The sequence below is a fragment of the Gopherus evgoodei genome, chromosome 7 (assembly GCF_007399415.2).
Source record: "Gopherus evgoodei ecotype Sinaloan lineage chromosome 7, rGopEvg1_v1.p, whole genome shotgun sequence".
NCBI classification, from domain to species: Eukaryota; Metazoa; Chordata; order Testudines; family Testudinidae; genus Gopherus; species Gopherus evgoodei.
In genome coordinates this window covers 106,554,366-106,576,632 of record NC_044328.1, presented here as the reverse complement: position 1 = coordinate 106,576,632, position 22,267 = coordinate 106,554,366, and the positions used below count along the sequence as shown (strand labels likewise).

At 42.0% G+C, this 22,267-nt stretch overlaps 1 protein-coding gene across 3 annotated transcripts; it reads left to right on the top strand.

The window, feature by feature from the left end:
* Positions 1-17,772, top strand: DNASE1L3 (deoxyribonuclease 1 like 3). Of its 3 annotated transcripts, none has more exons than XM_030570143.1 (8): positions 1-181; positions 7,137-7,225; positions 10,377-10,460; positions 11,198-11,310; positions 12,719-12,831; positions 16,280-16,437; positions 16,726-16,822; positions 17,416-17,772. In XM_030570143.1, the coding sequence occupies exons 1-8, from the start codon at positions 50-52 to the stop codon at positions 17,542-17,544; spliced, it is 915 nt and encodes a 304-aa protein (XP_030426003.1). In that variant the 5' UTR covers positions 1-49; the 3' UTR covers positions 17,545-17,772. The 3 variants fall into 3 exon arrangements, with proteins under 3 accessions (XP_030426003.1, XP_030426005.1, XP_030426004.1); XM_030570145.1 differs by lacking the exon at positions 1-181 and adding an exon at positions 4,092-4,134; XM_030570144.1 differs by lacking the exon at positions 1-181 and adding an exon at positions 6,001-6,071.
* The last annotated feature ends 4,495 nt before the right edge of the window (positions 17,773-22,267 follow it).

Below are 22,267 nucleotides of genomic sequence, written 5' to 3'. Positions count from 1 at the left end.
TACCCAGCACGCACTCTTCACCAGTGCTCTTTGTCCAAGGACTTCAAAGATGTTCTGCATCTCTTTATTTTTGCTTTTCTTTTTCAATGCAACTCTGAGCATAAAAATCTGCTCCTTCAATGTGAGGTCTTTCGGAGAAGCAAAAAGGGCCAGACCTGAAGTCTTAGATGTTATTGTAAAGGTACGTTCATTTGGATTAAACAAACATTGAATTCTCTTTGGACTTCTCAGCTAAATCATCCTGCAGGTTATTTTATCTTTACACACAAAAATTTCAAGTTAATGAATGATTGAGCTTTAGAAACTGTTTTGTACTGCTAATGGTAAAAATTAATCCGTAGCCCAAAGTCACATGTTCAGCAAGTTTTATTTGTAGGGTAACGTAACAATAGAAACTGCAGATGCAATTTCCTTCATAAAGTTAGAGTTAGGATATGCTGGGAGTCTTTGATGCACAAGAAAAATATCTTGCCCTTTGAATCTATAGAGCTTTATTATAGTTTGAAATGTTATTTGCCTTATTTATTTAATCATTACTCTGAAAGGCTCTTGTCTCACTAAGAAATGATCATCACAAGACATTCCCCTTAGCAGGACAGTATAGAGTCATAGCTTCTAAAGCCGGAAGGGACCATTATGATCATTTAGTCTGCCTGCCCATATAAGCACAGGCCATAGAACTTCCCCAAAATAATCCCGAATGTGTAGCTTCTAGAAAGACATCCAATCTTGCTTTAAAAATTGCCACTGATAGAGAATCCGCCCTTGGTAAATTGTTCCTATGTTTAATTACTCATGGTTAAAAATGTGTGCCTTATTTCCAGTCTGAATTTGTCTAGCTTCAATTTCCAGCCATTGGATTGTGTTACACCTTTCTCTGCTAGATTGAAAAGCCCATCATTAAATGTTTGTTCCCCAGGTAGAGACTTATAGATGGTAATCAAGTCATTCCTTAAACTCAAAGAGCTCAGTCTATTTATCTTACCAAAGAGAAGGTTATCACTATAAGGCACGTTTTTCTAATCCTTTAATCATATAACTGTGTTGTTTAAACTGCTTCATAAGTAGGTACTATTAGAGCAGTGATTTAAAATTCAAAACCTCGACGACTTTAATGTATTGCAAGAAAAACATCATCACATTATCAATGTGTTTCATGAATGAGGCCACTTAATGTTTTCAGAGTATGGGTTCATTTGAAATGAAGCCATAAATACTGAAAACTTCAGATCCATGAAAATTATGGATTGTAACTTCAAAGCCTTGTTTAAAGATGTCATAATGATTGAATGTGTCATTCCAGCAGTGTGAAAGCATACATTTATTCCTAGCACTTAAAGGTGTAATTAGAATATATTAGCGCTTTGATAAATAGAATTAGTCAATTATTGCCTACAATTATTAATATGTCAAAGTATATCCTGGGACCAACATGGCTACCATAGAAGTCAGTCCAATAAACGATATTACCTCACCTACTTTGTCTCGCTAATGTGTCCTGGGTGATTAGTTCTCCTGTTCTAAAGCAAAGTGCTCTTACTCCCCTGTTCTTAGATACTATATTGGATTCATTTTACCTGCTAAACAGTTACAGTAAGGATTATTTAGAATTATGACTAGAGGCTTTACTCGTGCAGGTATTCCCTACTCATAAGGGTAGTCCCACTGGAGTCAGTAGCGTAGCTGGGGGGGGGAGCAGGGGGAGCAGCCATTCCCCCACCGAGCACAAGTGGCACCTTTTTAATTTTAGTCACATGGGAGCCTGGGTTCCAACACACCAGTGGAAAAAAAAAAGTTGCCATTCTGCAATGGTCTATCCAAACTCTCCCCTCCCCCACCCCCTGCCACCTGAGTGACCCTTTAAATAACTTTACCAATGCCTCCCTCCTTGCATAGGTTGTAACATGAAGCAGTAGCTGATTGGTCAGAAGGCCCCCCAAGTTATCATTTGATTGGCTGATACCGCACCGCCCTAGAATGGAACAGACTGCAGCATGTGCTGGAGAGGGGGAAAGGGGTTAATGGCACAGTATAAGATCCCTGGGGAATGCGTGCAAGGGGCGGGATTGGGACACCCCACCCTGCGGCTGCTTGGGGGTGTTCTGTTGGATGCATTAGCCTTCGGGGGGGCAGCTGGGTGTCCCCTCCCGAGATAGTACAGCCCAGCTCAGGGGTCCCCAGCTCAGCATGCGCTGCGCTGGGTCTGGCCCGTTGACTCCAGGTCCACGCTGCCCCCAAGGCAATGCTGCTGCCCCCGCTGCAGAGAGCGCTGCTGGGCTTCCCTGACTGGGAGCCCCTACTGCTGGGATCCAGGAGCCCCATGCTGCTGGAATCCAGGGTCCCCTCAGCATTACCCCTCCCCACGTTCTCCCCTTTCCCCCAGAGACCCCCGGCATGCGGGGTCCCAGCACCCCAGGAGCTCCGGCCGCCCACTTCCTTCCACATGTGGCCCAGCCAGGCCTGATGTTTCACTCCTTGCCGCTGCATGGGTCTGAACTGGGTGCCACCCGCTGCAGTGCTTTTACTGACGGGACAGCGTTCCAGGTCTTCAGCGGCACTTCGACAGCGGGACCTTCACTTGCTGCAGGTGTCTTCAGCGGCAATGAAGCTTCATTGCCGAAATGCCGCCAAAGCCCTGCAGAGCGAGTGAAGATCCCGCCGCCAAGATGCCATCAAAGACCCGGGGTGCTGCCCCATTAGTTAAAGCGCCACAGTAGGTGGTGCCTTTTTTTTCCCCGCTTCCCCTCTTCCCTCCACCGTGACCTGGCTATGCCACTGATTGGAGTTACTTATGTGAGTAAAGGTTTACAGGATTGGGCCTTTCATTTGTGTTTTTGTCTCCTAAATTTCAACTAAGCTAGAGAAGATTCTGCTTCCACAGAAAAATATTAGATCGGTATTTCCTCATTTGTCCCTTTCACGTGATCACAAAACTAAACCAGAAGGGAGTTGCACTAAATTTACTTTCTTTGTAGCAGTGCTTAGTCTCTACTGAAATTGGATCATTTCCAATTATCCTGCCAAAGCAAAACTTTATACCTCATTCAAGTTTCCTATTTAGGGCAACAAATGCCCTTTCATAAATAAAAAATATTAATATAGAATAGCCACTGAATATCTGGGCTGGATCCTGGCCTCTGATATTCTGCAGCACAAAGCAGTATTTAATGCTGCTTTAACTGGATAGCTGGGGGTTTTCCAATCTAGGGGAATCCCTATCAGAGTTTGTTCTGTGTTACCCTTTTCCAGCTGTAGGGGGCATGCTGGCATGGAGAGCAGATGTAGTCACATATTCCAGTGATCCTGTCAGTGTAATAGCTTCTTAAGAACCATTACAAGCTAGCATAGGTTAGAGCTGCCTTGTGCCTGTTCTAATTGATTGGGGTCCTTATGTGTCAGCCACTGTGTAAAAAGTAAAGAACTATTTAAATGAGCTGTTCTAGTCCCTTGAGTGCACAGTTGTACCTGGTTGTTCACAGATATTTGTGACTTGGTTCTTAGGTTCACCTTTTGTCCTACAATATTTACATTTAAATCTTTGTGATAGTCACTGTGACACTCTGTACCTCGTGGGAACACCCTACACTCCCATGTTCACCCTTATAAAATGATTGTGCAGTATCCAATGCAAAGTTTATCATGCCAGGTGTCTTCAGAAGGCTCATGATGCACTGAACATTGTTCTTATAGTAATGCTATAGGTTGTAATTTCATGTATATAGTTATGAAGCTGAAAATGTGTCCTCATGGCTTAAAGCAAGCCCAGGCAAAAACTCTTCAAGAGCAGAGAGGCAGTTCACACCTCATCAGGGCATGTATGGGACAAACCCAGCCCAGCCTCACAGGACCAAAGGACACTGGGCTAGTCAGCAACAAAGGATCTATTGGACTCTTGAATGAGTCACCCTCCCTTCCTTTGGTCAGTTTGGAACTGGGATGAGGTAATGCGCATCTGACTCTGAAGTAGGGAGACAAAGCCAAGAGGGAAAAAAGAACATGATAAAACGGAGAGACATTTGCCAGGCTCTTCCTCTTCCTCTTCCACTTCACTTCCATCTACAGACATCACCAACAAACGACTGAAGTGCTGATCAAAGGGGCGAGCCTGGCTGAAGGGAAACCAGCCAGCCTGTGGTGAGACATATCTGAGTTTGTAAGCGCATTGAGAGTGTTGTCGTCAGCTTAGAATACATTTTGCTTTTATTTCATTTGACCAAATCTGACTTGTTATGCTTTAACTTATAATCACTTAAAATCTATCTTTGTAGTTAACACGTTTGTTTATTCTACCTGAAGCAGTGCGTTTGGTTTAAAGCATGTCAGAGACTCCCCATGGGATAACAAGCCTGGTGCATATCAATTTCTTTGTTAAATTGATGAACTCATAGACTCTAGGACTGGAAGGGACCTCGAGAGGTCATCGAGTCCAGTCCCCTGCCCTCATGGCAGGATCAAATACTGTCTAGACCATCCCTAATAGACATTTATCTAACCTAATCTTAAATATCTCCAGAGATGGAGATTCCACAACTTCCCTAGGCAATCTATTCCAGTGTTTAACTACCCTGACAGTTAGGAACTTTTTCCTAATGTCCAACCTAAATCTCCCTTGCTGCAGTTTAAGCCCACTGCTTCTTGTTCTATCATTGGGGGCTAAGGTGAACAAGTTTTCTCCCTCCTCCCGATGACATTCTTTTAGATACCTGAAAACTGCTATCATGTCCCCTCTCAGTCTTCTCATTTCCAAACTAAATAAACCCAATTCCTTCAGCCTTCCTTCATAGGTCATGTTCTCAAGACCTTTAATCATTCTTGTTGCTCTTCTCTGGATCCTCTCCAATTTCTCCACATCTTTCTTGAAATGCGGTGCCCAGAACTGTACACAATACTCCAGTTGAGGCCTAACCAGCGCAGAGTAAAGCGGAAGAATGACTTCTCATGTCTTGTTTACAACACACCTGTTAATGCATCCCAGAATCACGTTTGCTTTTTTTGCGACAGTATCACACTGTTGACTCATATTAAGCTTGTGGTCCACTATGACCCCTAGACCCCATTCTATATGTGTGAAACTGATTGTTCCTTCCTAAGTGGAGCACTTTGCATTTATCTTTATTGAACTTCATCCTGTTTACCTCAGACCATTTCTCCAATTTGTCCAGATCATTTTGAATTTTGACCCTGTCCTCCAAAGCAATTGCAATCCCTCCCAGTTTGGTATCGTCCGCAAACTTAATAAGCGTACTTTCTATGCCAACATCTAAATCGTTGATGAAGATATTGAACAGAACCGGTCCCAAAACAGACCCCTGCGGAACCCCACTTGTTATATCTTTCCAGCAGGATTGGGAGCCATTAACAACTACTCTCTGAGTACGGTTATCCAGCCAGTTATGCACCCACCTTATAGTAGCCCCATCTAAATTGTACTTTCCTAGTTTATCTATAAGAATATCATGCGAGACTGTATCAAATGCCTTACTAAAGTCTAGGTATATCACATCCACCGCTTCTCCCTTATCCACAAGGCTCGTTATCCTATCAAAGAACACTATCAGATTAGTTTGACACAATTTGTTCTTTACAAATCCATGCTGGCTATTCCCTATCACCTTACCACCTTCCAAGTGTTTGCAGATGATTTCTTTAATTACTTGCTCCATTATCTTCCCTGGCACAGAAGTTAAACTAACTGGTCTGTAGTTTCCTGGGTTGTTTTTATTTCCCTTTTTATAGATGGGCATTATATTTGCCCTTTTCCAGTCTTCTGGAATCTCCCCCGTCTCCCATGATTTCCCAAAGAGGCTAGAGGCTCAGATACCTCCTCTATTAACTCTGAGTATTCTAGGATGCATTTCATCAGGCCCTGGTGACTTGCAGGCATCTAACTCATATAAGCTTGCAGCATCCAGCGGGCATAACTGGACACTGCAAGATGGAGATTCCTGTGGTTGTGTCTGGGACCAGAGATATTGCCTAGTGACATTCGGTTGCACATACCAAGAAACAGCTTACATGCCAGAGGCAGTGCGTGAATGGCCCAGGAGTGGAAGTTCTCACAGCAGAGCAGGGTGAGGCTGGCTCCCAGAGTCAAGGATTGGAGTGACCTAGCAGGTCACCAGTGCAAATAACACCAGGAGAAAGTCACAGTCACTTGTAAGGAAAGAACAAATTCTAGAGATTCCGAGTAGTTAGAAAACCTCAGTGTTACATTCATGTCTCCTGCTGTAACTGTATCTCCCTGATACACTGATATTAGTTCATCATTGTATTAGAGTAGCACCCATAATGTCCTATGTCCAAACATAGTTAGTTACAGCACCTGTCCCACAAAGCTGAAATTCTATGAGTCTAATACTACAAACACACGTGAGTAAATTTTCTCACACAGATAGTCCCAATTACTCAGGGAACCAATGCGACTGTCACTGAAGTCAATGGAAAGACTCCTATTGGGTCAGGCATCAAGTGAGTAAAGTTACTTGCATACATAAGTGCTTGCGGAATTGGGCCCAAAGATGAGACAAGCTACAAAGGATGGGGAAGAAAGATAAAACGTAACTGAGGTTGATCTGCAGAACCACCAGCTAGGGAAGATGATCAATGCTCTCTAGGGTTGCCGATATTCCAGGATTGTCATGGAGTCTCCAGGAATTACAGATTAATCTTTAATTACAGATTATGTCCTCTGATGAAACCTCCAGGGAGACAGCCAACCAAAACCAGCAACCCTAGCTCTTGCCAGCAGCAGTTTGTCCATTTCCTCAGGGATTTTTTTTTTGGGGGGGGGGGGGTCATAATCAAAGGATTTTTAACACAGACAACCACTCAGAGCAGTGGGTTCCAAACTACTAGCCACCTTGACAACTTCCCAGCCAGCTGGGAGGAAAGGACACATCCTTCACCCATGATAGTTGCCACCACAGCTACTTCCCATCTACCTTCTAAACCCACTCCCAAGTATCCATGTGACAGAAAGGGCTCTGGGTTACCCCCATATATGAGGGCTTGTGGAGGGGTAATTGTCCTTGTCACAATAATCAGTTTTTCTCTTTGTTCTTTTTTTAAATTTTCTAACCCTTGAAAATATACTGAGCACAAACAGGCTTTAAAGCCTTTACTCTTTTCTGCTGTAGGTTATTTCTCGCTGTGACATCATGCTACTGATGGAAATAAAGGACAACAGCAACAAGATATGCCCTCTTTTAATAGAAAATCTCAATGGGTAAGGCAAACTACAAATGTGCATTCACTAACACAAGTACATGCAGAAAGGCAGAAGAGCTGGTAGAAAAACATAGGAATTGCCATAGTGGACCATGGTCCATCTAGTCTGGTCTCCTGTCTCCAACAGAGGCCAGCATGAGATGCTACAAATTAAGGTTCAAAAAACCCTGCAGTGGGCAGATAGGGTGTAATCCGGCCCTCACAGGTCTAAACCTAATTCCTAATAGTTAGAGATGGGTTCATATTGTAACATTGCAGTCTATATGATTTTATAAAAATTTGATAAAGAGTGAATATAATGTAACTGGAATATGCTTCATGCAAAAGGTCTCTTGTAAGGTATCATTACAAAGCTTATTGTCTACTGAGTGTGGTCATCCTATTTGTATAAAGATATCATTCTTGTATCTGAAACTAGAAATATGAAATATAAGGCAGAGGGCCTATTGTAATTATGCAAAGTGTGGGCCATTAATGGTGGTTTGGAATCTTAAGGGCTCCTATCAACCAGGACAATTGACTGGATGGCTCTGTTTGCAGGCAAGCCTTCCTGTGAGTCAGGCTGGGAGGAATGAAGGCTTGAGGTCTTATAGTGACATGTGATCATGTCACCTGAACTGGAATCCATCTTTAAACTGGTGCTTTTCCAGTGATGGGGGGTGGAAACCCAGAGGGAAAAAGGATCCCCGCCTTATGCAAAAGATATATAAATGGGTGGAACAGAACAGAGATTAGCCATCATGAAGAATCTACCACCTGAGCTGGAACAAGAGCTGTACCAGGGGAAAGAATTGTGCCCAAGCCTGGAAGGTGTCCAGTCTGAGGAAAAAACTTACTGAAGCATCCCTGAGGGTGAGATTATCTGTATTCAGTTTGATTAGACATAGATTTGCGCATTGTATTTTATTTTGCTTGGTGACTTACTTTGTTCTGTCTGTTACTACTTGGAATCACTTAAATCCTACTGTCTGTATTTAATAAAATCACTTTTTACTTATTAATTAACTCAGGGCTTGTCTACATCAGAAAGTTGCAGCGCTGGTGAGGGAGTTACAGCGCTGCAACTTTGAAGGTGTACACATCTGCAGGGCATCACCAGCGCTGCAACTCCCTGTTTGCAGCGCTGGCCGTACTCCCGTTTTGTCTCGGGTGTAGAGGATCCAGCGCTGGTGATCCAGCGCTGGAAATCCAATGTAAACACTTACCAGCGCTTTTCTTGACCTCCGTGGAAGGAGGAAGCCTCTGGTAATCAAGCTGGTCTCCTTTCCCGGTTTGCTCTCGCGTTCCCGGAACCCCGAGCAAGCAGGTCTCCTTCCCTGCGGTTTGCTGGGTGGCTCCGGGAACGCGAGAGCAAACCGCGGCGAAGCTGGTCTCCTTCCCCGGTTTGCTCTCTCGTTCCCGGAACCCCGAGCAAGCAGGTCTCCTTCCCTGCGGTTTGCTGGGTGGCTCCGGGAACGCGAGAGCAAACCGCGGCGAAGCTGGTCTCCTTTCCCGGTTTGCTCTCGCGTTCCCGGAACCCCCCTTGAAGCCGCCCAACAGCGCTGCAGTGTGGCCACATCTAACACCACTTGCAGCGCTGGTTGCTGTAAGTGTGGCCACTCTGCAGCGCTGGCCCTATACAGCTGTACTAATACAGCTGTAACAACCAGCGCTGCAAAATTTTAGATGTAGACATGGCCTCAGTATGTATTAATACCTGGGGGAGCAAACAACTGTGCATCTCTCTCTATCAGTGTTATAGAGGGCAAACAATTTATGAGTGTTTAGACCCCCCCTGGGAGTTGGGCATCTGAGTGTTAAAGACAGGAACACTTCTGTTAGCTGCTTTCAGGTAAACCTGCAGCTTTGGGACAAGTAATTCAGACCCTGGCAGATGGGAGTGTCTGGCTCAGCAAGACAGGATGCTGGGGTCCAGAGCTGGCAGGGAAGGCAGGGGTAGCAGTAGTCTTGGCACATTGGGTGGCAGCTCCCAAGGGAGTTTATGTAATCCAACCCATCACACATATGCTTTTTGTTAGCGTAGACTATTATAACTATAGATTATCTGGTATCCATATAAAAATTCAAGCTTTCTTTGACTTTTGCTAAGATCTGGCCCCCAAGAACACCCTGTGGTAATGAGTTCCACAGTCTAATTACGGAACATATGACAAAGTATTTCTTTTTATCTGTTTTGAATTTTTCCATATTTTCAATTTAATTGAATGTCCCCATTTTCTTGCATTGTGAGAAAGGGAGAACAGACACTCCTGATCTACCCTCTCTACAGCATGCATTATTTTATATATTTCTGTTATGGACCTTCTTTTTTGTCTCCTTCCTAAGGTAAACAATACCGATCGTTTCAATCTATCTTCACATGGCAGCTTTACAAAGCCTCTAATCATTTTCATCACCCTTGTCCAAACCCCTCTAGTTCTGCAATACTCTTTTTGAAATCAGCTGACTGGTATGGCACACGATATTCTGAAATGGGGAGGAAAGGACAGATACAAAAGTCCACGTGATTTGCTAAGCACCAGAGCACTCCCTTGAAGGATCAGGTCCTTACACTAAAAGATCTCAAATTGAACTTCATGCATAAAAGATACAGTAGAAAAGAACTAGGTTCTTTGACTGGCTTACTGAAGAAGACAAGCAGCAAAGTCTTTACAGGCTAATTTTGAAAAAATCTGTTTGATTAGGATAGGGTTCAGTAGATCTAAAACTAATGCATCATGGGAAATAAAATGAAGACAGACAGACTTGGCTGACAGCATACAAAGAAGGGGGAATTCACTTTTAGCTAGAAATAAAAATTGTCTTTGTTGGATAAAAATAATACTGAGATGAAAACTATATCCCTGTAAGTTTCTGCTCTAGAAAATATAATGCATTTATGGATGGATGGAAGTGAGGCATAGGAAAAGAATAGAAGTACAGTACAGAGCATAAAGCCTGAGGTTAAAAAATGCAGCATGAGAGGTGTAGAAAAAAATGTGAATAATTATACAAGAGGACATCAAAGATAGTTTTAGGTGACTTATTTCTGTAACCCAACACAAGAAGTCAGTGTTTCAAACCCTCTTACATGTGTTTACTAATATAAAGATTAAATAGAATTCCAAACCCTTATAGAGACAAATCTACTTAAAATATTCTCTTTCTAGTCAGTACCAAGAAGAATATGACTACGTGATCAGTAAAAGGTTAGGAAGAAAGTCCTATAAGGAACAATATGCTTTTATCTATAGGTAAGTGAATGCCATATGTTATGTTTCTGTCTCCGTTTGCAAGCTATTCTCATATAGTAAAAAGATTACAAACTAATGCAAAACGCAGCTGCCTGCTGGCTTAGCAGTGTCAGTGCCAGAAAGCCTATCACACTAGTTTTCACACAACTATACTAAATTCACATTCACTTCCAATTACAAGTCAAGATGTTGACTTTGATACAGAAAGCCCTATACGAGCAGGGTTCTGGCTGTGTGAAACCCTGGTCCTACTAAAATCAATGGCAAAACTCCCATAAACTTCAGTGGGGCTAGGATTTCCTCCCACATCTCTTCCTATGTCCTGTCATGGTAGCAATGATCCATACCTGCCAAGATCTTTAGGCAAGGAGAATAGAAGATTTTTAATGTGCATAAATTGAGTTGGGCCTTGCCTAGCTTGTATACTAGTTACAGCCATCAGTGTAGCTGTACAAGTTCAACCTCAATGTAGACAAGCAAAGGTGCTATTCTGGCCAACCCTCAGTCTCTGGAAGCAAAGGAGGTGGGATAGTAACTCTGAGCTAGAAATCACGGTTGATGTTGAAATGTATGGCTATTCTACTGACACACTGAATAGAAATTTTATTAAGTCTTCTCAGCTGCAATGTAATGCAGCTTTTGCTACTAGCCAAGAAATTACTAAGTGAAGTGATATGACCAAACTACTAGTGAATGTGATATCCAATATTCTATTGATGGGTTAAATTACTTTGCAGATCAAATGTGGTGTCAGTGAAGCAAACCTATCAGTATCCAGATATTCAGCCTGGAGATGTAGATGCTTTTTCTAGAGAACCCTTTGTTGTCTGGTTCAAGTCTCCAAAAACTGGTGAGAAGCTGCCAAGATCATCTTGTCCTCTCTCAAAGTTTTTATAAAATGAGAAAACAATGAATGAAGCCACGTTTCAATGCATGTAGGGTATCTGGGGATTTGGGTAGCTTGCTGTAGGAGTCTGAGATAGCTAGGCTTATCCTCATATGAAGCTTGGATATTGGTATTTAGAACTTGCTTTAATTGTAAGATTGTCGACAAGTTTGCAGACTTGTAAGGAAACTTCACTACACTACACTGAGCCGTGTCATCCCTTCCACTGGGCGACATGAAGTAGGTAAAACGGCCCAATCTGAAGGCCCTATTATCTCTTAGTAGGATAGAGTTCACATTGCAGGGCATAATTCCATAAGATATGGAGCACCCTCCTGTCTCATGGACATCATCAGAGGCTTAACATATATGAAGATCAGGCTATAATTCCTCTACCCAGAGGCAGAGAAGAAAAACGTCATCAGTGATTGACTTCCTCAAAAATACAAACTAGACCTAGGTCTCCCACATATTTAGGTTTCTGTTGATATGATATTAATGTGATTTGTGTTGCTGATGCAACCATCAAAGTTAGTGTTGTTACTGGTTGTCCAGTAACATTTTCTTATAGGTCCAATAACACAAAGTACATTGACATCATATTCTAATGAGCAAAATAGATAGAAGTGGGGAACGAAGTGCAATTGTTCTATTAAAATTTGGCTAAAACCAGAAATAAGTATTGGAGAAGAATATTGCAACCTTAACGCTGTATCTTTTTCCAGCTGAAAGAAAACATATTAAAAATGGGTTTTCCATTATGTAAAACCCTAAAACATGCAATGTGTGTCAGGTTAGTGATCATGGTCATTTTGAATGAAATCTAGCAGCTGGACTCTTAAGGTTCAGTTATACAAGGTGCCGAGCACTGGTCCTGATCCAGTAGAACACTTAAGCAAACACTTAATTTTATCTATGCGAGCGACTTCATTGGAGTCAGTGGGATTATTCTGTGTGCCTAAGAGTTCTGTTGGATCAATGCTCAGCACCTTGCAGGAACCAGACTTAACAGCTCACCTGCTAGAATTCCGATCATTGTGATCATGGACGCTGCGCATAGCGCGCATTTAAGAGATTTTTTCCATAATGGAAAAACATTTCTGAACCCTTTTGTTTCAACTGAAAGGTTGGATAAATTTGTTTGATAGACATCAGGTGCTAATGTGCTTAAGAGAAGAAACTTAATGATCCAGGTTATCATTCGTCCTCAGACTAACTACATTCCTCAGTATAAAAAGTTGTATGAATGAAGTATTTTTATTAAAGAACACACATTTTCATTTCAAACTACTTTTTCTTATCTTGATGATTATTTTTATAAAGGTTAAAAGTCATTTAACCATTTTTCCTGGGAATTTGCTTTGTTTAAAAGTTGTTAAAGAATTTGTGATAATCCCTCAACACACCACACCTGAAACAGCTGTGCGGGAAATTGATGAGCTCTATGATGTGTATTTAGATGTCAAACAGCGCTGGAAATCTAAGGTGAGTCACCATTAAGCTCACATATTTATACTGCTAAACATAGATTTGAGAAAGAAAGGATTTAGTGCCATTGAATCATTCTGGTGCCAACATTATGAAGCTCGTGATTTCAAAACAGTTGATGCAGTTAAGAAACTCCGATACATTTTCATGTAGTTCTGCACTTTCTGATCAGTAAACTGGACATCTCTGTAGAAAGCATGCTTCTTAAAAGTGTTTCCTCCCTCACCCTTGTGTTTTGCTCCTGAGAATGCACAACTGCAATCTGGTTCAAAGTCAGTCTAACCAGGCCAGCCTTATCACAGGTATGTAAACAGATGGAGTTTCAAAAGTGACACTTACTTGAAAATGGTGTTGCCATACCAGGAGTTTATTGACCAATATCTTACTTCGGAGACACAGAACATCTTCCAGGAAAAGCAAACATATCAATCTCTGCTCTCTGTCTGTTCTTCTATCTCACCCACCACTCTGGTACTGACATAGTAGAGAGTGATTTCCTAGCCTAGTTAGAGATCCTGATTCTGATCTCTTTTTAAACTGGTGTAAATCAGGAATTACTTCATTGAAGTCAATAGGTCTGTATACCATTGTAAAACCAAAGAATGTGAGATCAGAATCAGGTTCACTATACTCGACACAGAAGTTTAGCTCATTGCCCAATCTACTGTAGTATCCTGTCCCCAACAATGAGCAACATATGACGTTTCAGAGAAAGAAACAAATGCATAATGTACCTAAACCAATAGTTTAATGCTATACGGGGTGGAAAATTCCACCCTGATCCCTGGAGACGAGTTGGAGTCCTCATTAGTTGACCTTATCTAGCCACAAATGTTATTAATGGGCATAAAAAAAATCGGATCCTATTTTTAATATTCGTCCTCATTACCTGATTACCCCCTGTGGCAGTGAATACTACAGCGTGAATAAAGTATGCTGTGGGATGGTGGTATTTGCTCTAAATTCACTGCCCTTTCATTGATGGCGCCCTTGTTCTGCTATTATGAGACAGGGTAAAGAGAGAAAACAGAGCACTTTCCATTCTATCCTTCATCATTCAGATGATCAACTATGCCTCCTTTAATACTTTCCTTACCAACAGTAGCTTTGGCAATATCTCATACCTTTAGTCGTTGTTGTATCTCTCTTTGATCTCCACTATGTTCTCTTTAAGAGATGGACAGAGTACTCCAGCATCCCAAGCATCCCATCTGTTTGCTTTTTACTGCACATTGTGCAAACATCTTTAATGAGCTCTCTGCACCAGCTCTCATGTCCCTCCCTGCCCTGCACCCTGTCCATTCACCCGCCCAAGAATCCAGCAAGTTTAGAGCCCATCAAAAGTGTATGAGACGTCTGGACTGAGTCTCCTTCCATCCCCCATAAGATTCATTACTGTATCTTACATTGTAACTATGTCTAACAGTCAAGTGGAACCCAGTTGCTGAAAGCGTCCTCCTAAGTTGTACACAAGTTCTGTATCTGCACTGATACACATGCACAGGCAAACACATATGTGCTTATCTTACATTGGTAAAGCTACACACATGCATAAACATTTGCAGGCCACAGGCCACTTTTCTTTATTGCTGTCTGAAATGTCTATTTTTGGGACACAGTTTAAGTGGCATCTCAAGAACTGAGCTCATCATGTGTACAATGCACAAGATGTGGGTTCTTAAATATTATTTAGGGTCAATTGAACAACGTATAGCAATGCCAGCAATTCCCCTCTGCCATGTACATTGGCCAAACCGAACAGTCTCTATGCAAGAGAATAAACGGACACAAATCTGACATCAGGAATCATAACGCTCAAAAACCAGTGGGAGAACACTTCAACCTCTCTGGTCACTCGGTAATAGACCTGAAGGTGGCAATTTTGCAACAGAAAGACTTCAAAAACAGGCCCCATTGAGAAACTGCTGAGCTTGAATTGATTTGCAAATTAGATGCCAGGATCTATGGCTTGAACAGAGACTGGGAATGGCTGAGTCATTACACTACTTGAATCTATTTCCTTCTGATAAGTATCCTTACACCTCTTGTCAACCATCTGTAATTGACCATCTTGATTATCACTACAAAAGTTTTGTCCTGCTGATAACAGGTCATCTTAATTAATTAGCCTCTATGGCTATGGCATCTTCTCTGTACATGTATATATACTCTTCTTATATGTTCCATTCTATGCATCCAATGAAGTGGACTGTAGCCACCAAAGTTTATGCTCAAATAAATCTGTTAGTCTCTAAGGTGCCACAAGTACTTCTGTTCTTATAACATAGTTTGGCTCCAACACCAAATCTAAAGAAAATAAGTATTCTGAAAACCTTTCCCAGCTTGCTGTGCTGTTTTCATTTCCAGTCTTCTGCTCACTACATTACTTACAAGTGTTCTGGTGTCAGAGATGGTATGTCTGCAAACAAAACTCCCAGAATAAAAATTACAGTTGCCATTCAGCAAGGAAAGTATATGTATATTTCAATCTTTGTATATCTTTGTACAGTGAAATATGGGCTCTGCAAATAGGATGGTGGATTTTTCTTTTAAACTATATGCCAACGTTGAAAAAATATCCCATTTGCCCCTCTCTCTCTCTCTCTCTCTCTCTCACACACACACACATCCCAAGTAATAACAAGCAGGTATTTAAAGATTATTTATATCTAATTAAATGTTAGGCCAAATCACACCTACAGACCTCAACCTCCTACCTTGCAAATGTTGGTTTGGAACAGAGTTTGCAATTTCAGTCTTTCCATAATGGACCAGATCTGAGCAATGAGTTTGGAATTTGAATCTAGTGTCATCAGACACTACTGTAATAAATAAATAAATAATAAAAATAGTAAATCAATGTTAAGATTACTACTAAGCCAAATACATCCTTTATGCAATCTGTGGACATCACTGGAGTTATAGCTGGGATGGCTATAGCTGGTCTGATTACTTCAGTGGAAGCAGGATCAGACCTTCAATATTAATCGTATCTATTTCAGAGATACTCAGTCTGAGGCTTGTGAGCTGCAAGTGGCTCTTTAATGTGCCTCCTGTTGTTCTCTGCAGCACATGATATTAAAACAGTGTGATTTAAATTATTAACCAATCTAAGTTATTAACAAATCAAGATGTTTACACTATGTTATTAACCAATTGTAGCTGATAAAATAATAATACTTGGTCAGTCATTCTGCTGTGAGAATAATTATATATTTCCCATAATACTGTTTAAATATGAATAGTACTATAGTAAATGAAACAATGAATTCCCGCAACTGGGTAATGTTGATCGCTAGTTTAGCTCCCAAACCACTGAGGTCTGAGTATCGCTGATCTATATATTTTAACCATCCATCCCTGTTTTTACCACCATTTTTTAAATGGTGTCTTTGAGGATTTATTGCTGTTACGTTAACTTCTCTCTTACAATCTTGCCTTTCAGAACTTCATCTTTATGGGGGACTTCAATGCTGACTGTGGTTATGTTCCAAAGAAGCACTGGAAGAACATTAGGCTGAGAACTCACTCTGAGTTTGTGTGGCTAATTGGCGACAAAAATGACACAACAGTTAGGAACAGCACAAACTGTGCATATGACAGGTAACAATTCACTTGAGAAACATTCAGTGGGGATCCCCAAGGTAGAAAGCACTGTGCCTGGTAAGGCATTTGCAGGATATAGGTCACGTGAGATGGAGGGAGTACCACAGAGACATTGGGAATGGCCAGCATTGCACTAAAGCAGCCTTGGTGTTGGTTACTCCATTATCAGGTCATTATTTTGCTAAATCACTCACCACACAACATAGTTTCTTTTCTTTTAAATCTTCAAAATCAGACAGGTCTAGGAGCATTAGGCACCTCTGAATGACTCTTTGCTTCTTTTAGAATTGTGATTCATGGTGAAAAGCTCATCAACGCTGTTGTCCCAAACTCAGCTGATATCATTGATTTTCAAAAGGTCTTTGGAATGACTGAAGAGCAGGTATGGCCTCCTTTTTGGTTTTTCATTACAGGACCATATGCAGTGCTTAAACAATGAGTTTGCCAGATAAAGAATATTCTGATTTTGGATGATGTGTGTTGAATGAATTGCCTTCTAATCCACAGACGCAATGTGCTACATATCTGTAAGCCAATCTAGCAGCTGGCTCCAAGAGAGGACTCTCATCTTCCGTAGCTGTATGGTTAGGTGTACCTGCTGAAAGCACAGTGGGTTAGCATATCACAGTAGAGTGGGAAAGGCCTTTTTGGAATGATGAGGCACTCTGTCTTGAAGAGAAACAGTAACGTTTCAATGTTCAGCAAACAATAAAAATATTGAATAATGGCTCTATTTATAAAACCAGTCTTAGCTTCATTTCCATGTATAAAGCTTTTACTTTCACAGGAATCACGTCACCTACCACTGAAATGCAGCCACCTATAGAATAGAATATGGCAGATAGCTAACAATGCATAGCAGCACTGCATAACAACACAGGAACAGGACAAGGAGAAAGAATACTTGTATCCAACTAAAGCTGTGTTTTGTGCTACATACTGTGAATACATACATATATATTTTTAACTTCACAGGCTCTGGAAGTTAGTGATCACTTTCCAGTAGTGTTTGAGCTTAAAACTACCCAGAGTTTCCTCAACGGACCAAGATCGCTTGCTGCAAAGAAAAGAAAAACAAGAACTCTCCACCATTTGTCGTCCTAGGCACCTTGGATTCTCTTGCTATCATCCTTTGTGTGTACATTAAAATATTAAAACACACCCCAAACATTCCCTTTAAAACAATAGATAATGTTTAAAACTTAGCTTAGTTGTACTCTCTCCTTTAGTAGAAAAAACAATACTTTGTTTAATTGTGAAATATTATCTAGGAAGATGAATGAAGTCTGTAGATTATTATAAAGTAACTAAAAATAAATCAGCTAAAATTAACATTGCTTAATTCTTGTCATGCTGAATACAAGTGTAGTGAGATATTTTAATGTGAAATGCTTTCACACTTTCTTCTTTTAGGCCTGTTGGACTGAGAAGTCGGTTTATCCATAATTGTTCTAGAATTCTGGCATTCCTGTTTTGTGTCATACAGGTTAAAACTTTTAGTGTCAAGGGTTCAGAATAGCACTGCAAGGGTAGCACTACTTGCAGTATGCTCTTATTCTGCTCTTTGGGACAGATCAATTAACTTCAACTGAGCTATGGTAGCTTACACCAGTTAAGGATCTGCCCCATTAACCCACCATGTTTCAGAATACAGTAACTCCTCACTTAAAGTCATACCGGTTAACTTTGCTTCGTTGCTGATCAATTAGAGAACATGCTTGTTTAAAGTTGCTCAGTGCTCCCTTATTACATCGTCTGGCAGCCGCCTGCTTTGTCTACTGTTTGCAGGAAGAGCAGCCCATTGCAGCTAGCTGGTGGGGGCTTGGAACCAGGGTGGACCAGCAGCCCCCCATATCAGCTCCCTGCTCCCCTAAGTTCCATGTGCAGCAGCCACCCAGCAGACTCTCAATTGTGGGCAGTTCAACTGTTCCTCCCCCCACTGTCATGTGCTGGTCCTTCTCTCTGCCTTGGAGCTGCTCCCTGGAGCCTCCTGCTTGCTATGACAGGGGGAGAGGGAAAGAAGGCACCTAATATCAGGATGTTCCCTTCCCCCCTGCTCCTGCACCCTGCTTACCCCATCTCCATAGAGCAGGGGGGACACACGACAAAGCTCAAGATGGAGAAAGCTTGCCCGCAGCAGCTGCTGTCTCAACTTGCTGAATCTACTTAAAAAGGCAGTGTACTTAGAGTGCGGTCAGCATACTTAAAGGGGCAATGCACATCTCTCTCTCTCTCACACCACCACCCCCGCCCCCCCCCCCACATACACACGGTGTGTCTCGTCTGCCATGTGGTCTCCCCTCCATCCATTCATGTTGCCTTGTAGAGTGTGAGGCCGATTGCCCTTGAGGGCTTAGCTGATTGCTAGTTCATCATTTAGCAGTAAGGCATTCCCTGGGAAATATCTGACCCGCTGACTTCACTACCTAAACCAAGCTTCACAATCATCATCGCTGTGTACCAGTATTAAATTGTTTGTTTAAAACGTATACTGTGTGTGTGTGTGTGTGTGTGTGTGTGTGTGTGTGTGTGTGTGTGTGTACGTACATAATATAGTCTTTGATAGTCTTTGTCTGGTGAAAAAAAATTCCCTGGAACATATTCCCCCACCCCCAACACACAAACTTACATTAATTCTTAGGGGGAAATTGGATTCGTTTAACATTGTTTCACTTAAAGTCACATTTCTCAGGAACAAAACTACAACATTAAGTGAGGAGTTACTGTATAGGTAAAAAAGGGCAAAATGAATCAAAGCATCGAGCATATCATAGAATCATAGAAGATTACGGTTGGAAGAGACATCAGGAGGTCATCTACTCCAACCCCCAGCTCAAGGCAGGATCAACACCAACTAAATCATCCCAGCCAGGGCTCTGTCAAGTCAGGCCTTTAAAACCCCTAAGGATGGAGATTCCACCACCACTTTAGGTAACCCGTTCCAGTGCTTCACCACTCTCCTAGTGAAATAGTGTTTCCTAATATCCAACCTAGACCTCACTCACTGCAGCTTGAGACCATTACTCCTTGTTCTGTCATCATCAGAACAGCCAAACTCCATCCTCTTTGAAACCCCCTTTCAGGTATTTGAAGGCTGCTGTCAAATCCCCCCTCACTCTTCTCTTCTGCGGACTAAACAAGCCCAGTTCCCTCAGCCTCTCCTCATAAGTCATGGGCCCCAGCCCCCTGATCATTTTCATTTCCCTCTGCTGGACTCTCTCCAATTTGTCCACATTCCTTCTGTAATGGGGAGCCCAAAACCAGACGCAATACTCCAGATGTAGCCTCACCAGTGCCGAATAGAGGAGAATAATCACTTTCCTCGATCTGCTGGCAAAGTTCCTACTAATTCAGCCCAATATGCCATTAGACTTCTGACAACAAGGGCACACTGCTGATTCATATCCATCTTCTCATCCACAGTAATCCCCAGGTCCTTTTTTGCAGAACTGCTGCTTAGCCAGTCAGTCTCCTGCCTGTAGCAGTGCACGGGATTGTTCTGTCCTAAGTGCAAGACTCTGCACTTGTCCTTGCTGAACCTCATCTTGGCCCAATCCTCCAATTTGTCTAGGTCACTCTGGACCCTATCCCTACCCTCCAGCATATCTACCTCTCCCTCCAGTTTAGTGTTATCCAAGAACTTGCTGAGGGTGAAATCCATCGCATCATCCAGATCATTAATAAAGATGTTGAACAAAACCGACCCAAGACTGACCTGTGGGGTACTCCGCTTGATACCGGCTGCCAACTAGACATCGAGCCATTGATCACTACCCATTGAGCCCGACAATCTAGCCAGCTTTCTATCCACCTTATAGTCCATTCATCCAATCCATACTTTAACTTGTTGGCAAGAATACTGCTGGAGACCATATCAAAAGCATTGCTAAAGTCAAGATATATCATGTCCTCTGCTTTCCCCATATCCACAGAGCTGGTTATCTCATCATAGAAAGCAATCAGGTTGGTCAGGCATGACTTTCCCTTGGTGAATCCATGTTGACTGTTCCTGATCACCTTCCTTTCCTCCAAGTGCTTCAATATGGTTTCCTTGAGGACCTGCTCCATGATTTTTCTAGGGACTGAGGTGAGGCTGACCAGTCTGTAGTTCCCCGGATCCTCCTTCTTCCCTTTTTTAAAGATAGGCACTATATTTGCCTTTTTCCAATCATCCGGGAGCTCCCTTGATAGCCACAAATTTTCAAAGATAATGGCCAATGGCTCTGCAATCACATCAGCCAATTCCTTCAGCACCCTCGGATGCATTAGTTCTGGACCCATGGACTTGTGCACATCCAGTTTTTCTAACTAGTCCTTAACCTGTTCTTTCACCGCTGAGGGATGCTCATATCATAACCTAGTCCCAGATTTGGACCTTAGCGTCCAAAATATGGGGGTTAGCATGAAAACCTCCAAGCTTAGTTACCAGCTTGGACCTGGTAAAGCTGCCACCACCCAAAAAATTAGAGTGTTTTGGGGCACTCTGGTCCCCCCAAAAACCTTCCCTGGGGACCCCAAGACCCAAATCCCTTGAGTCTCACAACAAAGGGAAATAAACCTTTTCCCTTCCCACCTCCAGGTGTTCCTGGAGAGATACACAGAAGCAAACTCCGTGAATCTAAACAGAGGGAGTCCACCCTCTCTATTTCCAGTCCTGGAAACACAAGCACTTCCCTCTTCACCCAGAGGGAATGCAAAGTCAGGCTAGTAAATTTAACACACACAGATTTCCCCCTGACTTCTTCCTCCCACCAGTTCCCTGGTGAGCTGCAGACTCAATTCCCTGGAGTTCCCCACTAAAGAAAACTCCAACAGGTCTTAAAAGAAAGCTTTATATAAAAAGAAAGAAAAATACATAAAAATGGTCTTTCTGTATTAAGGTGACAAATACAGGGTCATTTGCTTAAAAGAATATTGAATAAACAGCCTTATTCAAAAAGAATACAATTCAAAGCACTCCAGCAACTATAGACACGTAAATACAAAACAACAAACCATCTTTGTACTCACAACTTGGAAACAGAAGATTAGAAAGCAGGAAACAGAAAAATCCTTCCGTAGCTGAGAGGGACAGGCAGAAGAACAAGAACAAAGGACTCACACACAAAAAACCCTCCACCCAGATTTGAAAAGGTCTTGTTTCCTGATTGGTCCTCTGGTCAGGTGTTTCAGATTACTTCTTTCCAGGTGTAAGAGACATTAACCCTTAGCTATCTGTTTATGACAGCTCACCTCCTCCCCATACTGTGTTGCCCAGGACAGCGGTTTGGGAGCTGACCTGGTCTGTGAAGACCAAGGCAAAAAAAGCATTGAGTACTTCAGCTTTTTCCACATCATCTGTCACTAGGTTGCCTCCCCCATTCATTAAGGATCTCATACTTTCCCTGACCTTTTTCTTGTTCCTAATATACCTTAACATAATATAATATATCCTTCATTTTCCTTCCCCCAGGCCAATTTATTTTATTTAGACTGAGAATTTCTATTTGTTCTCCCATCATGCATGTTGGACATATATATGGAACTCCAACTAGTGACAGTGCAAGTTATTCACATGAATCAAAGTGATCCTAGACCCCCAAATTTTTAGGCAAGGACAATCCTTTATGGAAAAGTTGCTTAGCTCCCTGAAAGATGGGCTCATTTTGGATACACTAACAGAACCGTGCCAGAGGAACTATCATTTGTGCCGATTTATTAACAGAAATAATGAACATTATATTTTAGAGCCAGCAGCAAGACGAGGGTTAAAGTGAAATAAACCTGCTCATGACAATACAGTGATACGAAGGAGTACAATTCTGCTAAGTCAATACACACAGTTTTA

Coding starts and splice junctions, on each gene's coding strand:
- DNASE1L3 (XM_030570143.1), top strand. CDS start 50: ATGTTCTGCATCTCTTTATTTTTGCTTTTCTTTTTCAATGCAACTCTG. Junction 7,226..10,376: donor TTAATAGAAAATCTCAATGG/GTAAGGCAAACT, acceptor TTCTCTTTCTAG/TCAGTACCAAGAAGAATATG. Junction 16,438..16,725: donor ACAAACTGTGCATATGACAG/GTAACAATTCAC, acceptor TGCTTCTTTTAG/AATTGTGATTCATGGTGAAA.